Source organism: Bacillus rossius (genome assembly GCF_032445375.1).
Source record: "Bacillus rossius redtenbacheri isolate Brsri chromosome 9 unlocalized genomic scaffold, Brsri_v3 Brsri_v3_scf9_2, whole genome shotgun sequence".
Classification (NCBI taxonomy): Eukaryota; Metazoa; Arthropoda; class Insecta; order Phasmatodea; family Bacillidae; genus Bacillus; species Bacillus rossius.
The window spans coordinates 38,301,400-38,323,400 of record NW_026962013.1 but is presented as its reverse complement, the minus strand read 5'-3'; the positions used below and the strand labels follow the sequence as shown (position 1 = coordinate 38,323,400).

General features: G+C 42.2%; 2 protein-coding genes across 2 annotated transcripts in view; one reads left to right on the top strand and one right to left on the bottom strand.

Moving 5' to 3' along the window:
- Positions 1-22,001, top strand: part of LOC134542951 (uncharacterized) — a 647,441-nt gene that overhangs the window by 503,260 nt on the left and 122,180 nt on the right. The window lies entirely within an intron of this gene.
- LOC134543209 (putative per-hexamer repeat protein 5) lies at positions 1,251-20,232 on the bottom strand. The gene is made up of 8 exons (XM_063388110.1): positions 20,017-20,232; positions 8,787-8,905; positions 8,439-8,558; positions 7,504-8,359; positions 7,384-7,466; positions 7,132-7,298; positions 6,203-7,052; positions 1,251-1,437 (listed from the first exon to the last, which is right to left on the bottom strand). The coding sequence occupies exons 1-8, from the start codon at positions 20,230-20,232 to the stop codon at positions 1,251-1,253; spliced, it is 2,598 nt and encodes an 865-aa protein (XP_063244180.1).

Genomic DNA, 22,001 nt, shown 5'->3' with positions numbered 1-22,001 from the left:
TTTCAGTTTCAATGGTATATTTATAACAGTTTAATTTGGACTATTTACAAATGTTACCAACAAAATTATACTGCCCACAAGCTCCTAGTTGCTATCAGAATTCAAGAAAAAAAAAATCAGAAATAAAACCCAACTCTTAGTCCAATCACTGTTTTCGCGTCACAAATCTTCACCCATGCTCATTTTTTTATTAGTAAATCTTCTTAAAACGTTTCTCTACAAACATGTATATTCAGGGATCATCGCCATTCCTTTGTTCTTGATACTTCTAACTTCACCTAGCTTCCAATAGATTTTGTATAAAAAATTAAATTTAATGTGTCGATAAGGGCCATAACAACTCTGGTAGGTAAAGGAACATCGACCGCACGTGCTAGAGACAGAGAAATACTGGCGCTCTCTAGGAACAAACTGCAGAAACCAAAATAGCGGCCATTAAAACATCAAAATTGTCGACCACCAGCAGAACAAAAAAATATAGTGGCTGTGATGTAATTCAAGATGACTACCTCCAGCAGGCAAACACAAGATTATTGATATGACGTCAGAAACGAATAAAATGGCTGTGACATCATCCAATATGACGGCCTCCAGCAGATGGAAACATGATGACGGGTTTGATGTCAGAATTCAAAATGGTGGAAAATTCTACTATAACAAAAAGTGCACCATAAGTGAGTTTCACGATGGCGAAAATCTAAATGGCTGCTGAGGTTAAAATTCAAAGTCCAGGTCAAGGTCATTCAATATGACCACCATTACGTCACAATCCAAGATGGCGGTTGGCATCACAGGCACCACAGCCTGAAGCCAGGCCTCGGATCGCCATTTCTGTACTACCAATACTATAGGCTAAAAACTTAAACCGCTAAAATTTAAGTACTTTACAAGTTCTCGAACTTTCCAACATGTTTAACACTTATTGCCAACTTACGTTCAGTTCCTTATAATATTACTAGATAAAAAAGTTTACCAAAACTAAATTAATACATTTCAACTAATTAATAAAACAGAGCCAAGTAAAAGATTCAATACAAAAAAATTTATTAAAAAAATTAATATACATGAAATTATTACAATTTTAGCGGCCACTACCAACCGCACGCCAAAAATAGTTTCGGGGTTTGGGCAAGCATCTGTTTCCCATCCTTACTGAGTAAAATGCGTGCGAGAAGGAAGTGGGTTGTAGCCGCGGGAGGAGGGGGTAGGGGGGCGGTAGCGCATTCTTGCCGCTACTCCACGCACTCACGTCACGCGTCCTTATCGCCGACGCCACCAGTCGCGGGGTCGGTCGGCGGACCGGCGTCGGAGTGGAAAGCGGTGTCCGGGAGGTGTCTATAAAGTCGAGCGCGCGCGGGGGGAGGCGGCTCGTGAGCGCTCAGCTGACGGACGTCCAAGATGCGGTTCGTCGCTGCCGACAGCGAGATCCCGAGGCCCCTGCGCTGCGTGGTGAGTCTGACTACTTTCATAAAAATTGTGAATGACGTCATGAGTGTGCGTTTGCGTGTTGAGAGAATTTTTTTAATACAAAATTTTCACAAGTAATGTGTTACATTCTGCGCACTATGTGACGTCATACGACGGTTTAGAACCAAAAATGTGTCTGCTTAGAGAAAACTCGAACAGAACACATCTTAGTTTCTGTTTCGGAGATGATACCGAAAATACCAGCGTGAGACAAAAGCCGTGAAACAGTGATCTGTTCATGACACTCAGCACATAGGCTCGAAAAATACCTACAGCTTAAGTTCGTCAGAATGACATGCAGTTGAAATAAATGATATATCACCTGCTGAATTCATGAACGCCAGTTGGATGCAAACAACATTTTAAGTGCCAGCACGATAGAAAACTCTAGGCAGAACTCTAACTCATGAATCGAGTATTTGACTGTGCTCCAAAAGACGGCGAGCGATATTGATTTCGTAAACTGTACTGACAGATCTCGTCTGTGAGAGCCAAGACTCAAGTGCCTTCAACTTCCGTCTTACAGCCCCGAGGGAGGTAAAGTGGATAGAGACAGAGAAAGAGAGAGAGAGAACTCTACCAATATCAAATTATTTCTCGCCAATGGGCTTTCTCGGCCAAGAGTTTCGATCAACTTGGCTGCAGCTTCTTGTCTTTGAGAAAAGCCTGAACGTTTCTGCAGCTCTCTCAAGCAGTTACTATTAGACTAGTAAGTTGCTGTCATTGTCTGGTTCAATATTTAGAACTTTCTGAAGGAAAAATATATATTTTTGAAAATAAAAAGGCATCGTTTTACATATGGTTATAACACACACTTTATAAAATATCAATCAATCATATTTAAGTTATGACTTACATACGCTCTTATTTATTTACAGTGAGATTTTGCGAGATAATATGGTTAAATGGAACTAGTAGGGTGGCGAACGTTGTCATCAAGCACTGGGTTTTCTCGGAGTATTCCCGATATCTCCAGCAGTGCATTACGCAGATCCTCTACCTCACTGTTTCACCACATTCATCCGTCTCTAATGAAAATAATTTTCGAAGAGACGCTAAATCTTAATTCACTCATTAATTCGCTCACTTGTATGAGCACGTGCTCATCACTGTTTACGATTTGCTGATAAACTGAAAATTATGTGACGTGGGTGAAGTAGCATGTGATGAGAAACCTAATATTCACCGACATGGAGTCAAACGCCCGAATAATCAGCTTTTGTGCTTCTTGAATTTTTAAAATGTTTTTAAATGTAAAAAGGTAGGTTATGTATGTTATATAAAAATTTATCGCAAAAATTAGCTCTTTCTTTATTAAATATCTTTATTTGAAGAGGATTGGTTTACTCTCGTCTAGGAGATCGTATCTTAAATGAAAATCTGTCTTGATTAAGTAATTGCATGAATAATATGTAAACTAGTTTCTACTGTATTCGAATTTTCGAAAAATCTCTCTTTTTTTTTTTTACTTTCTTTTGCGGGATGGCAGGTTAACGCACGTATAGGTTCGGTCAGTGACATGTAAAATAATATAAAATTGTAAAAAAAATGTATGAATTCTCGTGACGAACTTCGGGAGAGATTAGAGATTGTTCTGGCGTCTAATTATATTTCAGTGAATCTGAAGCTTCATAAGGTGTAATCTATTCTTCCATGAAAATTTTCATTTTGTTGCGGAGGTTTGGGCAACAGATCTGTTGCAAGATTTGATCGGAGCCTGAACGAAACCTTCAGCACACGTACACGACATCAAACCACGTTTCGCATTAAAACACCCTCAAAAGTTTGACTGTTGTATGAATAACCTAATAAAAAAATTATGTTAAATAGATACATATTGCGCGAAACTTGACCGCGACAGTGCTACTAGTAAACAAGAAGTCGTTCAATGTTGGGACAATTGATTGAGTTTTGCGCAGCTATGTAGTATGCGCACTCTATAACGTATTTTGTCAAGGCAGCTTTCCAAAAAAATGTTACACTGGCAGGAAACTTTATAACAGTCTGAGTAAAACTTTTCACTCACGCCTGGTACTGTGCCAAATCGACATAGTTATATTGCCGTGAGCATCTTTTTTGGAGGAAACGTTTTTTTCCACTCCTGACTTTGTAGGCAAACACAGGCCAAATTCAATCTGGGTTGGGTGATTTAATTAAATTAAAAGTTATTTAAATAAATCAGCTTATTGACATCAAACGAAAACATTCACGTAATGGCTACAGAAGAAAAAAAAAAGGGGGGGGGGGTTTGTGAGCGAGTCTTTCAATACTCACCAGAGATGTGTAACATCTAACCTCGATACCAAGCAAATTCATGTGTTCTCATACTGCAAATACACTCATAATACGAGTCTCAGACACAAAATTTAACGCATAATTATTTAAAATAATGCCTAACGTGATAAATATATGTATGAAATATTGCTTTCAACTAAATTTATGGACGAAAACACACGTAGTTTCCTTACCCACCGCTAGAATTCGCTGCCGGAGCAACTACGTCAACTATCGAATAATTGGAGAGCGAAATTTTAAAATATATAATGAAACGGCTTCGATAAAAATCAAAAAGACTTGAAAAAAAAAAACGAAACCCCGACATGGACATTGATTTTCGACCAGAAATTTTATTAAAATACTGCCCATGTTGTTAACATTCATTAAAACGTTAATACTATAAATATTCCCTTTGGCTTTGTGAACTTTGGTTCGCGCCATCCGTCACAGATGGCAGCACCGTGATAACACATTTCCGTTCAATGCGACGTCCGTTCCATCCACGAAATTACTCCTACCAAACGTCCTCTACCGAGAGCAATTATGTAGGGGAGGACGGGGCAAGTTGACGAGCGGGGCAAGATGACGAATGACTTATTTCCACGTCATGGCACTAGATAGCACCACCTAACAGACACTACTAGCGCTCCACACTGGTGGGCACTAAAGAATCGCACAGTGAAGCCGCTGCCACCATTTAGTTGTTTGTTAGATGATGTTCGTACATTTGGTCTGACGTATTGTAATTTTCAAGAACTTCGAAGTAATATCTCATGGACAAACAGGTAAGATATTTGGATATTCAATGCCACACATTATTACCTTAGACTATATACTTTTCTTAACCACTATATATTGTTAACCTTTTATTTTTTTTCCTAGCGAAAAAATCCAATACTAATAACATTGCTGATCGGGGCAAGTTGACTGGGGCAAGATGACGACTCGTCATCTTGCCCCAAGTGCTTTATACGGTTTTTGTGGTATCCACATACAACTCTTTTATAACTTTTGTTTGATTTTCTGAGCTTTATAATCTCATAAGCAAAATGCAAGTGTCATCACAAGCTCACCCATGAAAGCGATTCTGGTTCAGAGGAGAGCTCAGAGGATAGAACAAGAACGTTTGAAGCAACAAAGACAAGAGTCTAGAGAAGCCAAAAAAGGAACTGTTACTAAGAAACTGAAGCTCGATTCTCGAGAAAAATCCAAGAAGCTCCAACTTTCGACAGGCATGACTTCAGCTCAAATATCCGAAGTGCAGTGTCCAGTGTGTGATGAGATTTATGTCAATCCTCCATCAGAAGACTGGATCGAGTGTTGCAAATGCCACACATGGTGGCACGAGGACTGCTCGAACTTTGAAGGAGGAAATTTTGTGTGCGATTATTGTTTATAAAACACCAACTCTGAATTAGTTATGTAAGTTAACTATTAATTGTAATTTTCAACAAACCAAGCCTTTAATAACATGCCTTATATGTAAAAACGCATGTAACAATGTTAAATTAGTTAGTTTACAATAGTTTGCATTCTAAGAATAAATATGTTTAAACTTGTGTCAAAAATGTCATCTTACCCCGTAGTCAAAGTCATCTTGCCCCGGTAACGGGGCAAGATGGCACATTTGCATTATATTTTTAAAAGGGCAGAATTTTTGAGATAATATAGAAATATAGATTTTTTTCATGTAGTTACACCACGACAAAAGACTATTCTAATAGTGTCTGGAAAGAAGGAAATCGTATTTCCAAAATTAAAATTATAAAAAATGGTGAACTCTTAACATCGCCAACTTGCCCCGTCCTCCCCTACCCCTTAAAAAAAAAATAGCGATGTAATGGATGGCATTCTTTTCCTACAGGCCTACATAACCTAGGGTTTGTAATTTTGAGACTTTTTCTTGATAAGTTACGCTCTGAACATTTGTACATTTTTACGAGAGCTTTGACTTTGGAACAATATTGTTGCTTTCAAACGCCAAAAGGTATAGTTAAAAAAAAAAAAAACAACAATATAACAGTAACTAATTAGTCTACTCACATTCAGCCTATTTAAAAACTAAAATTCCTCCTGTCAAGCAAAGTAGCCAATGGACAAGAAGTGACTCTCTCGGGAAAATACAGCACCGTCAAGTCTAGCCGGGAGGTCATTGAACTCGCGACATTTACGGGTCTCTACTCATTAGAATAGATTCAGTCACTTGTAGTTAAGTGTAATTTCATCTATAAATTCAAATGTGTAATACGTCAGTTGTTGTAATAACAAGTGTACATTAATTTATTTTTTACAGAAACATTTGTGTAAAATTACCCAAATAGTAGGTATAAATTTTTTTTTTCAAAATTACACGTCAAAAATGTCAAATTACAAAATTTTTGTGTATGTGATTTTTCTAATACTTTGGTGAAAGTTGCGATGATATCTAGGGCGTAAGCGCAGCAGGTGCAATACGCACAGCTTCTGGTCCGCACGGAACACAGGTTTCTGCTGCGGATACTGAAGCCATGCTGCGTGGCAAGAACCCTCCCGGGCCGGCTCCGTTGCAGGGTCCGTTGCCTGGTCCGTTGCCGGGTCCGTTGCTGAGTCCGTTTCTGGGTCCGTTACCGGGTCCGTTGCCGGGGCCGTTGCCGGGTCCGTTGCCGGGTTCGAGTCCTGGACCGTTGCTGGGTCCGTTGCCTGGTCCGTTGCCGGGTCCGTTACCGGGTCCGTTGCTGGGGCCGTTGCCGGGTCCGTTGCCGGGTCCGAGTCCTGGACCGTTGCTGGGTCCGTTGCCTGGTCCGTTGCCGGGTCCGTTGCCGGGTCCGAGTCCTGGTCCGTTGCCTGGTCCGTTGCTGGAACCGTTTCTGGGTCCGTTGCCGGGTCCGAGTCCTGGTCCGTTGCCGGGTCCGTTGCCTGGTCCGTTGCCGGGTCCGTTGCCGGGTCCGAGTCCTGGTCCGTTGCCTGGTCCGTTGCTGAGTCCGTTTCTGGGTCCGTTGCTGGGGCCGTTGCCGGGTCCGTTGCCGGGTCCGAGTCCTGGACCGTTGCTGGGTCCGTTGCCTGGTCCGTTGCCGGGTCCGTTGCCGGGTCCGAGTCCTGGTCCGTTGCCTGGTCCGTTGCTGGGTCCGTTGCCTGGTCCGTTGCTGGGTCTGTTGCCGGGGCCGTTGCCGGGGCCGTTGCCGGGTCCGAGTCCTGGACCGTTGCTGGGTCCGTTGCCTGGTCCGTTGCCGGGTCCGTTGCCGGGTCCGAGTCCTGGTCCGTTGCCTGGTCCGTTGTTGGGTCCGTTGCCTGGTCCGTTGTTGGGTCCGTTGCCTGGTCCGTTGCTGGGTCTGTTGCCGGGGCCGTTGCCGGGGCCGTTGCCGGGTCCGTTGCCGGGTCCGTTGCCAAGTCCGTTGCTGGGTCCGTTACCTGGTCCGTTGCCGGGTACGTTGCCGGGTCCGTTGCTGGGTCCGAGCCATGGTCCGTTGCCGGATCCGTTGCTGGGTCCGAGCCATGGTCCGTTGCCTGGTCCGTTGCTGGGTCCGTTGCCGGGTCCGTTGCCAAGTCCGTGGCTGGTTCCGTTGCTGAGTCCGTTTCTGGGTTCGTTACCGGGTCCGTTACCGGGTCCGTTGCCGGGTACGCTTTCAGGTCCGTTGCCGGGTCCGTGGCTGGGTCCGTTGCCGGGTCCGTTGCCGGGTCCGTTGCTGGGTCCGTTGCTGGGTCCGTTGCCGGGTCCGTTGCCGGGTCCGTTGCCGGGTCCGTTGCTGGGTCCGTTGCCAAGTCCGTTGCTGGGTCCGTTGCCTGGTCCGTTGCTGGGTAGTTGCCGGGTCCGTTGCCGGGGCCGTTGCCTGGTCCGTTGCTGGGTCCGTTGCCGGGGCCGTTGCCGGGGCCGTTGCCAGGTCCGTTGCCGGGTCCGTTGCCAAGTTCGTTGCCGGGTCCGTTGCCGGGTCTGAGTCCTGGTCCGTTGCCTGGTCCGATGCTGGGTCTGTTGCCGGGGACGTTGCCGGGTCCGTTGCTGGGTCCGTTGCCTGGTCCGTTGCCTGGTCCGTTGCTGGGTCCGTTGCCTGGTCCGTTGCTGGGTCTGTTGCCGGGGCCGTTGCCGGGTCCGTTGCCGGGTCCGTGGCTGGGTCCGTTGCCGGGTCCGTTTCCGGGTCCGTTGCCGGGTCCGTGGCTGGGTCCGTTGCCGGGTCCGTTGCCGGGTCCGTTGCCGGGTCCGTTGCCGGGTCCGTGGCTGGGTCCGTTGCCGGGTCCGAGTCCTGGTCCGTTGCCGGGTCCGTTGCTGGGTCCGTTGCCTGGTCCGTTGCTGGGTCTGTTTCCGGGGCCGTTGCCGGGGCCGTTGCCGGGTCCGTTGCCGGGTCCGTTGTCGGGTCCGTTGCCGGGTCCGTGGCTGGGTCCGTTGCCTGGTCCGTTGCCTGGTCCGTTGCTGGGTCCGTTGCCTGGTCCGTTGCTGGGTCTGTTGCCGGGGCCGTTGCCGGGTCCGTTGCCGGGTCCGTGGCTGGGTCCGTTGCCGGGTCCGTTTCCGGGTCCGTTGGCGGGTCCGTGGCTGGGTCTGTTGTCGGGGCCGTTGCCGGGTCCGTTGCCGGGTCCGTTGCCGGGTCCGTTGCCTGGTCCGTTGCCTGGTCCGTTGCTGGGTCCGTTGCCTGGTCCTTTGCTGGGTCTGTTGCCGGGGCCGTTGCCGGGTCCGTTGCCGGGTCCGTGGCTGGGTCCGTTGCTGGGTCCGTTTCCGGGTCCGTTGCCGGGTCCGTGGCTGGGTCCGTTGCCGGGTCTGTTGCCGGGTCCGTTGCCGGGTCCGTGGCTGGGTCCGTTGCCGGGTCCGAGTCCTGGTCCGTTGCCGGGTCCGTTGCTGGGTCCGTTGCCTGGTCCGTTGCTGGGTCTGTTTCCGGGGCCGTTGCCGGGGCCGTTGCCGGGTCCGTTGCCGGGTCCGTTGCCGGGTCCGTTGCCGGGTCCGTGGCTGGGTCCGTTGCTGGGTCCGTTTCCGGGTCCGTTGCCGGGTCCGTGGCTGGGTCCGTTGCCGGGTCTGTTGCCGGGTCCGTTGCCGGGTCCGTGGCTGGGTCCGTTGCCGGGTCCGAGTCCTGGTCCGTTGCCGGGTCCGTTGCTGGGTCCGTTGCCTGGTCCGTTGCTGGGTCTGTTTCCGGGGCCGTTGCCGGGGCCGTTGCCGGGTCCGTTGCCGGGTCCGTTGCCGGGTCCGTTGCCGGGTCCGTGGCTGGGTCCGTTGCCGGGTCCGTGGCTGGGTCCGTCGCCAAGTCCGTTTGCTGGGTCCGTTGCCTGGTCCGTTGCTGGGTAGTTGCCGGGGCCGTTGCCGGGTCCGTTACTGGGTCCGTTGCCGGGTCCGGCAACGGCAAAAAAAATACCGGTGCGTATGTGAGCGCCCTGAGAACGGCACATCATTAGGGGCGTGTGTTTTTCGTGAAATAATCTAAGCGAACGATAGACCGAAGTAAAGTATACCCGCAACAACGGTTTCTTCGTTGTAATTGGCGGCTTTCTGCAGGAGAAGCCATCACCGCTTTTAACCAGGCCAATGGGACGAATTTTCTGCCGCACCAAATTGCTGCGATTCGTGTGCCAATGAATACACTCGAGATGAATTCAAACAATTCCGAAACACAGACGATGCTGCAATGTTTTAACGCACAGCTACTCTTCAAATCTTTTTATTCTGTACCCCGATGTAAAGGACACCTGGTATATTGACCATAAATTTTTAGAAGCAAGTTATCGATTTGTTTCAATTTTATTTTCAGTTTTCTTCGATAGCCGTTGGAATTTTTGTACGAAACTTAATATATATTATTATTACCTTTAATAGTCAAAACTGCTTTGTCCAAATAATGGTTTTATGTTTTAACTGTTTTTAATAAAACAATGAAAATCGTGTCCACTACCTCCGGGGATCGTAAGAAGTAATTTTGTTGTTGGAGACCGGGTTTATAAACTACGCAAGGAATGCGTCGACGCAACAACGCAGCACGCAACAACGCAAGAGAGTTACGGTCGTTTATAAAAGCACGAAAGTCGCCAGACGTCACCTACCCTACAGCTTGCAATTGTAAAACAGTTGAAAAACATTTCTCTGCCTGGATTTTTATTTTTGATGATTCAAGTTCAAAATGAAATCATATGAAATTTGTCATTACTTTTATTTTAAAATGTTATTTTCACTGTACGAAAACTTAACAAGTGAAAAAAAGTATTATACGTAATAAACACAACAGCGGTTCTTTCTAAGCACATAACGTCTGCGCCTTTAAAAGTTTTCTGAAGGCTTTACTTAAAACATTTAGAAGGCAGAAACGCAAGCCGGAACGCAAGAAGTTGAAAGTTGGCCGATGCTTGCGTTACGTTTTTTGCATCCTGCTATAGAAAAAGGTATCTGAAAACGTAATTGAAATTTCTGCATCTCGCGTTTCTTGCGTAGTTTATAAACCCGGGCTTCGTGACCACCCTCAGAGCAGCCGCCTCTACCACGCCCAAGACAAAGCTCACTCGCCCTTTTGTCCGGCGACCAGCAAGAAGGCATGGGACAGCGACGCGCAGCTAAAGGGTAAGAAATCTCTGTCCTTGACGCGAAGACGAATGGCCGTGGGAAACAGAATGAAACCGTTCTCTCCCTTCCCCCCCCCCCCCTTAGCTATTTTTTTTGTGAGCACTGACTTTTTCCACGCTGTCTCTATTTGAATATTACTATTATCTTCATCCACGTTATTTGTGGCGAAGTTACGGCGATACGCCTTTTCTTACACATAACCACTTTTTCTGTTATTACATCATGCACCGAAGTTTGACAAAAAAATAAGCATAACATAAACATACAAAAAAATTAGGTAATAAGATAGAAAGCAGAATTAAGATTTTACTTATTGTTCAAAGATAATTGAAAACAAATACAAAATTTAACCAAAAAGCTAATATACAGGTAACTAAAAATTAAGCATAGTCATAACCTGCGCTTGCTGAAAAGTAATGTTAACACTTAAAGAATTCGGCGTTGCCAAATAATGACAATAATAAGTAGTATTACATTAAAACTAGTCACTCACACATTCACATATAGATTCAAGCAGTAGGTAAGCCGCGAAGTAATCATGCTGAGTAGGTGTTCCAAAGATTTTTTTTTCCAGACGGTATTTGAAATTAACTAGGTTTTTTGATTGCCTTGTCACCTGGTCTAGTTCATGCAATATGGTAGAATCAAGAAATTTCACAATAATGAAGAGGTAATTTTATAGTAAAATAAGTACCTTGAATTGCGGGGTATGCATTTGTAAACTGCAAACTACGTAAAATTAAACTAATGGGAAAATTTTTGGATATTGCTTAGCCGTTCGCCCGAGCTACACGTCTTTGGGCTTCATTGTCGTCGTAGAATTCACTGCGTTAATTATACTCACTAATAAGTTTCGGGAAGATATTCAACCACGTCAAAGGAGCCAGAATACATGTTTAAGGTTGATTTTTAACTTAAAGTCTCGTGATCAGAGTATTACGACCAGTTTGGTTGGTTACGACTTCATGAAAGGCGGATTTTTAAATCGCTTAACACTTGGTTACAACATTTTGAAAAATTCTAGCCCAGATTATTTGTACAACCGACTGGTCTCGTTAAGTGATACCCACAGTTTTAATACACGTTCGAAATCATCCCTTAAACTTTGCGTTCCCACCCACAAGACGCAGCACTATTTCCACTCCTTCACTGTTTCTGCAGCGCGCCACTGGAACAGGCTCTTGCAGAGTTGCGAGGCTCAGAAACTCTAAGTTCAAACGTAAGGTTGCGAAATGCAGTGTTCCATGTCGCCGGTGTTTCCACAACCACTTCCACTTATGTGTATGTGTAATGTTTGTAACCACTAGAATATCTGCTGTATTCCTGCTTATAAGTTCTTTTAATTGTTAATGTTTTCTACTTTTGTTGTTAATGTTCTTTAGTAGTGCAAATGTCTGGATTTTGGTTCTAAATTTATTAGTGAAGGTTAGTTTAGTATTATAAAATTGTGAAATATAATTTCTGTGTAGTTGTGTAGTACTAAGGTTAAGTTTAAGAGAAGACTAAAAGCCTTAACTTCGCCATTAAGTCAATAATTAAATAAAATAAATTTCTTTTAGATGTGAAATTTTACTTCATCTTGGTGAGCAATGTTTTGTTCAACCTCTCAACTACATACGCGTTGACATTACTAAACGTAGAATATATATTGATGCCATACTTCTTCATGGAAGCCTTTGCCGAAATCGTTTGTACAGGTGTGAAGGTATGCGTCCAACGCGCAAAATATACGCAATGGCCTTGGTTACATCAGTCGCCTTCTTCTATTTCACAGATCTGGCTACACACGTCAATGACTATCAGCACGCAGGTTTCTTGATGACTTCTGTGAAATTTGTGTAATCTTAAGCAGCGCACTTGTAGCGACGTAAAGTTTTCGGGGACTTCAACTACAATAATGGAATTGACAATAATTAAACTTTAATTATAAATGTATCGATGATAATACAAGTAGACACAATTTCAAAGAAAGCTTAAATGCTCATTTAATAATTCTTCTACGCCTGCGTCATCCTGTTATTCTATTACCTTAAACCATATATTTTCAATATACTGCTTCTACATAAACTCTAGTTTTATTATTCCCTGTTTTCATCTTTTATTCATGCAGTTCCCGTCAGTGTTTTTTTCAGGCACTTCTCCGGGGGGGCTTTGCCCCCCCGGAGTTCTCCCAGAGCCCCCCCCCCCCCCGGGGAATATTCAAAAAATAAAATTGGAATCCATTTTAATGTTACTTGTAAAGGAAATAAATTCGTTACAGTCACAATCTTCATGTAAATTGATTAAAAACTGGTTCATGGCCATGTCTATTATGCAGTCCCTCTTTCAGTATGTTAAGTTTTTATAAATGATTGCAATAGGTTTGCCAGGCATCCTTTGTTATAGATGCAGTTAGCAGAGTCCAGCATGTGTGTCTCAAGTGCTCGCCCCCACGGTATTATGTTCCCGAACGCACCTCTTTATCTTTGCATGTATGGTGGGAATACAATGACATGTTAATTTTTTTAAGTACTGTGAACTAGTTCCATCACCAGACATTTCAGTATTTTTTTTCATCGAACTCTACACATCCGCGTTTTAGCCATGCATTAATTGTCACATTACTCATGACTACGGAAGATGTGCGGAAAGTTTGGGATAACCTATTCGAATAGCAATTTTTTTAAATTCCTTTGCTTTGTGAAATGGAATCGAAAGGCATTTTCGCATGCTTCTTGATCACAGCTTTATATTACTTTAATAGTTCTTTCTTTCTTTCTTGTGAATCACCTTATTACGTTTCCACCGCTTATCATTCGGATCGGCTCGGCCCGGACCAGACGGCAGTAATATGAACCCATGTTATCAAATGAAAGGCCGCGCGCTTTATCGGGTCGGCTCGACTTGTCTCGGCATTCTGCTATCGTACGGGGAAAAAAATCGTTTCGGCATCGGACCTGGTTATCTTTTGGAGAAACTCGTTCCGAAGGTAACAATGTACAGAGATGTGGATGCATAAGCATTTCTTTATCTTTCGATTTTCCACGGGGGCCAGAAGAGGGATATATTCTTTCACAAGTTCTTAACATTCTTTTTGCAGTAGACGCGGGTCATTTCCTCCCTGTGCGTCGTGCGTGTGCGTTGAGCTGGTGGTGCGTCAGACGGCTGTTGGTAACGGCAGACCTCGACGTGTAGGCTACTCATTGTTGGCGTGCTAGTGTAGTTTTCGTTTACAAGTGTGTAGTGCATATGGCTTTCTGCGTACTTTTCTGTAAACCTGTAAGTATATAAACACAATAATTAACCAATCCAATGTAAAAATATGGCCGCAACAAAAACTTTTGGATACTAATTAAATTATTCTGTTATAAATCATCGCTTTAACGTTTTGAGTATCATCTTAACATTATCAAGTAATTTCTTTATAATTCATGTTAGTAAACTGTATGTAAAGTACTTAATGAATTCTGATGCCAAGAAACCTAGAAGTAGGTCAGTAGGTGGTTCACGGTTACGATGGACTAAGCCCAGGTTACGTATTTATAAAATAACATTTGGCACAGTGAAACAAATGTATTGATAGGAGTTTAGAATTTTAAAACATTCAGTTTGGCATTGAACAAGTACTACCATCTTGGGCTTGGTCAAACAAAAGTGTTTCGCGCAATTATAAATTGCCGGAATTAAAATGATGACTATTAATGCCCCTGATTACAACCAAATCGTTTAACAATAGATAGTGATACTATGAATTATGTTTTTTTATATGTGCTGTTCATATTTAGTGTTTTTAGGCAGTACATTGTGATATTTTGACAGCCTAAAAGAGTGTTTTATTTTTTTTTGTAGAAAAGTGTTTTCTCTCTTTTAGCTACTTCTTAAGTTTTGTCACCCCCAAAATTTTTCCACCCTGCTCATTTATCCACTTCTTTCTGAAAAGTAAAAATCAGTCAAAATGTGTGTGGATACTGTGCGTGTTAGATTGATATTCTTCACATAATGCTGTTTTAATTAATAGTTTATACTGCCAGTCAGTACCAGACTATCTCCATTAAGAGTTACCTCTTTTGTTTTAGAGACTTCGACATGAAAATAACAATAGACTCCTATTTTAATGTCGCAGCAGGGCCCAGTCAAAAACCGCGAACTGAAGCAGGCCCATCACCATCAGTCCAGCTGACTGAACAGAAATGCTTTGAAAATGAAAGTGCAGAATTATCCAGTCCGCATCCAGCGAAATCATCCGAAAAAGTAGAACGTCACTACAACAAAAATTGGGAACAGAAATACAGTTGGCTGATCTACAATGAAGAAAAAGGAGGTGCATTTTGTAAACTATGTGAAAACTTCATGAAAAATGATGCAAAGGTTCTGCAAAAAACAGGTGGAGTGTTTATTACTACTCCATTTACATCTTTCAGAAAAGCTTTAGGAAAGAATGGAAAATTAGAGAAGCATGAACATTCTGCAGCTCACTCAATAAGTGTAGAAATGGAGAACCTCAGAAGACATGCTACGAGGAAACCTATTCATACTCAAATGATTCAACAGAGTGAAAATGAAAGAGACATAAATAGAAAAGGCTTAAAAACTCTCTTGCGCGGCTTGTACTTTTTAGTAAAGAAATAAATAGCTCACACTACTACATATAACAGCTTGAGTGAAGGTCTTCTCGACAAACTGAATGAAGATTTTAGTAAATGGAGAAATTCTCTAAGTGACAGATCGAATTATAGCAGCAAGGACACCGCCTGCGAGCTTTTGGTCTGTATGGGCGAAATTTTGAGAGAAGAATTAAAGGCAACATTAAAACACAAGAAATTCTCTGTTCTAGCTGATGAAAGTACTTCACTACGAAATGAAATGGAGCTCAGCATTATGTTTAGAGTTGTGGAAGATAAAGTACCAGTGGAAAAGTTCTTAGCAATAGTCAAAATCTCAAATGGAAAGGCAGAAACTATTGCAGATGCAATTGACAAGGAACTTGCTGCTCTTGATTTAAATTATGAAAATATTATTGCCTTTGGATTTGATGGTGCTTCTAATATGGCTGGAAACATTGGAGGTGTAAGAAGGAAGCTTTCAGAGAAGGCGAACAAGGAAGTTATTTACATACACTGTAGAGCACACATCTTGTCCCTGGCAGCAGCTTCCTGCAGGAATAAAAATCAGAAAGTCAAAAGGTTTTTCCATGTTTTGAAAGACATTTATAAGCTGTTTAGTAAGTCACCAAAAAAAGAAAACATTTTGCATGAAATTCAAGCAGTAGTAAATGTTCCAGTTCTCAAGATTCCAGAATGTATTGAAGTGAGATGGTTGTCCCACTACAAGGTAGTGAATACTGTCTTAAGATGCTTGAAGTCTATTTTGATGGCTTGTGAGCACATTCATAAAGAAGGAGCAGACCTCGCGTCATTAGCTGGGGGAATTTTGCTGGAAATCAGAAATGAGAGTTTTCTCATAACTTGTCATGTGATGAATTAACTCCTCAGTGCACTCTCTTACCTGAGTAATGCTTTGCAGAGAAAGGATTTGAGTTTGACCAAAGTCATTCCTCTAATTACTACAACAAAACTTCACTTACGAGATATTGCAGACCAGTGTGGAGACATCAACAGCGACTTGCAAAAAAATGTCCGAAGCGAAATAACAGAGAAGTTTGGATCTGAGGTGTGCCTAGTTGCTGATGAAGATTCAAAAAAACATTCAAGGGTATGAAAGAATACAGTGAAAGTGTTCTCCAAGAAATTGAAGACAGGTTCAACGACAAATCGATAGATATCCTGGTATTTTCAAGCCACTTTGACACATTTAAATCATTATTAGAATTAAAAGACAATGATGCAAGTAAGTTTTGCGCACACTTTCCTATGCTCGATGTCGAAGGTGTACTTGCAGACTTGAAATCCTTCCAATTTTTTATACGATCCATGATTCATAGCGGGCAATTCAAATTGGACGAGAGTCCAGTGATAAAACTCCTTGAGGCTGATGTAGGCTACTGCGAGTTACAAAAACTTTGCGAAATTATTCTTACCATTCCTGTGACTACAGCTTCGGTGGAAAGATCTTTCAGTACAATGAACAGAATTTTGAATAAGACAAGATCTAGAATGCTACCGGGAACCCTATTTCATTGCATGATGATAAGTATCGAGGCTCCTGAGATTCCGACTGAGGAGTTTCTTGAAAAAACAGTTGATTTGTATGCAAGGAAAAAAGGTCGTCGGATACGATTTCTGTAAAAAAACAATCAAAGTAGGCTTTAGCATTTAAATATTTAGTTTGTTTATTAACGTTCATTATTTTGTAATATGGTAATTTTTTTTACATGAAATTGAAGTTTAAAGGTCTAATAATAATTGCTTGACCTAACAGACAAAATTTTTCTTCTCATTCCTTCCCCATCTTCCCCCCCCCCCCCGAAACTTTTAACTGCCCCCCCGGGGGAAAATGTCTGAAAGAAAGCCTGGTTCCCGTCCATCGATCACCCATGCGGTTTTTATTCAAATCGTTACATTTTCCCTTCAGTTAGCTATCCAGCTGCTTTTTTCCGCATGCATCACTCTTTAGTTTCCATGAATTACTTTTTAATTTAGTTCCTTAGAGTTGGATATAAAGATTGATTTATTCCGGTTTCTTTTTAACTTTTTTACCACGCTTTTTTTAATGGATGTTTAATGCATATTAATTATTCAATCCGAGTTTTCTCTCTGGGTCAAAGCTGTTTTGAAGTGACTATACTATATTTTTCTGTTAGCAAAATCTAGTACTTCAGTGTGTCCTTACAACCATAGCAGAGCCACTCCAGGCTAGACCCACCAATATATAATACAGCATATTTAGAGTGCGCTTATTGGTCAGTAACAAGGTCACATATTTTAGCGGGCTACACGTGATTAAGTAATCACATATTATCCTTGTTTATAACTGGATCAGGGTTATTCAAGACGTGAAAAGAGTACCGCAGTCCATAATGAACGCAAAACAGATGTATATGTGCTTCAGGTCTACTTTTCTACTCAATGAATACGTTTAACAATCGTGGCTCAAATTTATAGTAAATAAAATCCCCCCCCCCCTGAAAATGGTTTAAATTGAGTTTCTGTCACTGCATGTTATGAATATACAGATAAGGTAATTACACAGAAAAAAAAGTGTCTGTACCTTTACAAAAGATTTCTTTGGCAACAAGTTGAAAAGAAATAGTTTGTTATGCTACAATAAAGATATTGTAACTTTGTACATACACATGGCTATGGTTATTTGTGCAAATGTTAAATACGTTTTCCGAGATAATAATGCGTATTTCTTACGAAAATTGGCGCCAAGATTTTATATTTTATTTTTATGTTTAATTCAATCATAATTTTTAAACCATGAACAATATAATTCAATATTCAATAATTGGACTTAATTTTGTTTTATTATGCTTATTAATGTGCGCAGTTAATACTGTAAATATATTCAGGGAACGGTTAACAAATAATTTGAGCTATTGGAGGTACTGAGAAAACACAACGCATAAATTCCCGTTTAAGATTCCAAACCTAGTATTACTGCGAACACCTTTTTGTTGTGACACAGCTGTTTTCATGTAAAAGTACAAAATTAAAAATATTTGTAATTTTACATGAATATTTCTATTCAATTTACAAAAAAAAATACAATGCATTTTTTTGTGTGACGATCGGCACACAGTTATTTTGACACGACCTGGACGGCCCCGGACAGTAACAAGTGGAAGCAGGGAGAAGCAGGGAGAAGCAAGGAGAAGCAGGGAGAATCAGGGAGAAGCAGGTTGAAGCGGGGATAAGCAGGGATATGCCGGAAGAATACATTTAATTACTTTAATATTTTAAAAGAAGTAATTATAATGTTTTATGTGTCTATGTGTAACTTGAATCTGAAAAATATTTGGTCGTGTGAAATGATTAATATTAATATTAAATAATATTCTTTATCAGGTTGCGTTTATATGTTGCAATTTATTGAAGGCAATTATTGTCTCAAAGTTTTTTAAAGCTATAAAATTAGAGAGACACACTATTATTTCACGGAAAGACTTTGGCATACTTGGTTAATGTTTCCTCACTGGTTGATATTGACTAATTTGACGTTATTTTCTGATACCTAGATGAACAACAGTGGCAAAATGATACGTGTACAATTGGTTCTACTTATGAGAACGGTCAAAATTTAGACAAATGACGTGGCATAGTCTATGCATACTATGAAAGAAAGGACCGGTGTGCAAGGTGAGAACTGGGAAAACTCTCAGGGTCAATAATATCGAGAATAGACTCCACAGTTCTTCGTATAATCGGAAAAATGTCACCCGCTCATAGGCCGCTGTCTTGTGAGACGTCTCAACATAGCCAGATGTATTTAGATACAGCTTTGGTTAAGGGTTTATCACTGGGCCTTATTCCTCTAGATGACTTGTCAGCCAATAGCACTAAAAATAGCTATTTGAATTTTAGCCTATCGCGAAATGATTCCGCGAAAATTTCCGGTGTCTACATCAAGGTTATTGGACTCCCCATGTGCCATAAAATACGCATATATTGTTCTGCGAAAAACTTCGTAGCATTGTCTGTGTTTCGTGGTTGGCTGGGTTTATTTCAAGTACATATCTACTGTTAGCACACCAATCACAGCCATCCAGTGCGGATGCAAACGCTTCCTGACTGGCCCGGCCAAACAGGGCAATGGCTTCTCTTGCAGACGGCCGCCAGTTACAAGGGAACAATCACTAGTGCGGGCATACCTTATTGCAGTTTAATGAGGGATCAAATTATTTCGCGAAAAACACATGCTCCTACCTATGCCTTTATTACATTGATGTACTTGACAATGGAAACTGAGAATCTAAGGCCGGTATTCCAAGACACAAAAATAAGGGTTTAGGTGTTGAATATGGTACACCTGTATCCTAACCGTATTCCTAGTGCACGATAGGACACGGCCAGTCCCTTATTTTTAGGGAACGGTTTTAGGTGTCCTAATCGTTGCCTATCTGTTGCTCAAATACCGCGCATGCGCAGAGCTCACTTTTTCGTTGATTTCATCTAGATGGTGGACCCACGTCTGGCACCATTAACTCGTATATAGTCATTTTTGTGATCATTTGGGAGACGTACGAAGCATGTAGGTGTACCAAATGAAACTCTAAGATAGCGAAACTATCATGACATATATTTTATACACTTTAACGGTCACAACAAGAAATTATAGGAACGTAAAAGTACTTTAAAAAATTAGAAAGTCGGTTCTATTTTCTAGCCTTGCGCAGGGCACAGTTTATTAAAAGGTTGCTGATTTTTTTTCCTTACGGGGATTCAGTTTGGACACGTTCTGGAATACGGCCCGCGAGTAGGGTTACGGTTGTATCACCAAAAATACAGTGCTTATTCGCTACCTCACCCGAACATCTTGGAATACCGCCCTAAATCCCATTGTTAGGGGCATGCAGATTTCGCGAAAATATTTCGAGACTAAATGAAAGTTGAAATACTGTATCATCATCGTCTGTATTTCGTGATTGGGAGAGTTTCTTCCAGGTACATGTCGAATGTAACAACACCAATCACAGTGATTCAGTGCGGAAGTAAACGCGTCCTGAGTGGCTCGGTCAAATAAGACGACTTCTCTCGCAGACGACCGCCAATCACAAGGTGCGGGTATACCTTGTTGCAGTCTAATAAGTGTTCAGATCTTTTCGTGAAAAATGCCTGCCCCTACCCATTGTTATGTGCCGAGTGGAGGCAACGGCGCGGGCCGAGCACATGGCACACGCTGCGCGAGGTCTCGCCTCGGGTGCGACAGCCTCGCTGCTGGGATGAAGACGCGGGCGGCGGCAAGGGCCGGTGCGGTGTCGGACAGAACAAGCAGGCTGCGGTGCTCGGACCCGGACAGCCGGGAGTGAGGAACCGGTGGACGTGACCCGTGGTGACCTCTGCCCCGGAGCTTCCTCCTCTCCCATCTTCCCTCCCTTCAGGCATTGTACAGCTGGGACACGCGAGGAGGCCTTCCTTGAAGTACACCTTCAGCTTTTCATGTGTAACATCTTAGCTCTCGGCGAACGGCATTTGGTCGGAGTAAATTCCGTGAAGTCAAGGAATGGAAATGTACCATTGTAGTGAAACTTGTTTATTCCATGTAGGGAAAGTTAAGCGATGACTAGAGACCTGCAAAATTCGCGGTTTCGATGGCCTTCAGGATAGACTGCACATACCCCTGTACACTCGGGCAAATAACGCAAGTTCATTGGCTGCTGACTTGTAAGTCGTCTCAGCTGGTTTGTCTGTGATTCGATCCTTCTTTGGTTGAGGGTTTATAACTGGTTGAGATTCGTCCAGATGAACAGTAAGCCAATAGCAAAATTATCTAAGAGGTATAGTGTTTGAATTGTAGCCTATCACCGAATGAATCCGCGAATTTTGCAGGTCTCTAGCGATGACATCATTTCAAGGTAACGGAGGTAACGGACAGCTTGTTGTAAGATTGCTACGTCAAGCTTGCATCAAGCTGACACAAGCTTGACTGAAGATCGCGTCAAGCTTACGTCGAGCTTGAACAAGGATTGCTGAGGATAAGCTAACGTGGCTAGCTCCATGCCAGCTTATTGCGATGTGGTAATTGTAAGTCTGCGGCGTGATTATCAAAGTTAAGCTTGAAACGAGATTGAATTAAGTTCGATATGTAAGCTTACACACTATGACTTGTTAAAGATCTTACCACAAGCCAACGAGTTATGTGAATGGGTGGCCGTCAATTGAGGCCTGAGATATTTAGTTACGAATAACGCTGTTTACAAATTATCGCAAATTTACGTACACTGGGTTCACTTACTTTGAACATGAATCCAAAATAATATTCTTGGTATTAATAAAACATTAAAAAAATTCTGGTTCGTCTACGGTATAAAAAAACTCTTCGTTTGTCTACGTGTGTTCACATTTGTTTACAACGAAACATACAACTTGAAAGTCGAAATATGGCGTAATTGCTACAAATATTTCAGTAAATTTTATTTGTGAAGAACTTCGTTAATTTGAGTAAAATTCATCTTTGTAAAAGTTCGAAAATTTACTGTAATTTTTAAAAGTGTACTTGAAGATGTAAATGTTTTGTTATGAATCGAGGCCCAGAAATTTTTCATTTGACATTAAGCTAAAATTCACAGACGTGTATATATTTTGTACCCTCTTATGCTTCCCTATTTGCTGATTTCTTATGCAGAACCTCTTTTTATTTAGTGTGTGTGATGTTATTCGGTCTCTCTACCGCTAGCTGGTAGTTCACAGTCGTAGAGGGGATCTGCTACATATCATGGGGTATAACTATACTTAATTCCATATAGAGAATTCGTTTGTCGCGGATAAACTTAAAAAATACTGAGCCTATTCAAAAATTATTTCACCGTTATAAAGTTACATTATTACAGACTGACATTGGTTATGTTAAATTAAAAAGAAAAATTATGGATAGAATTATATTGTAGGGGCGCCATTATACCATTCTTAAGAAAGGTAAACACCAGAGTTCCTTGTTTTCTTTCTGATAATTCTGTGGAGCCGCATTACGATATATCATCTGCAATTAACGGTTTTAACGATCGTGCGGTTCGATAAGGTTATCTGCATAAAACATTGTGATACAGATTTTTAGTGTTGCTGACCTAACTTAAAATCCCCGTTCACTTTACAAAATTAGCAAAAAATTGTGGCATGATTATCAAGATCCCGCGAAATTTCTCACTCTCTAGTTG

Coding starts and splice junctions, on each gene's coding strand:
- LOC134543209 (XM_063388110.1), bottom strand. CDS start 20,232: ATGCCTGAAGGGAGGGAAGATGGGAGAGGAGGAAGCTCCGGGGCAGAG. Junction 7,299..7,383: donor CGGACCCGGCAACGGACCCG/GCAACGGACCCA, acceptor TAACGAACCCAG/AAACGGACTCAGCAACGGAA. Junction 7,053..7,131: donor CGTACCCGGCAACGGACCAG/GTAACGGACCCA, acceptor CCCCGGCAACAG/ACCCAGCAACGGACCAGGCA.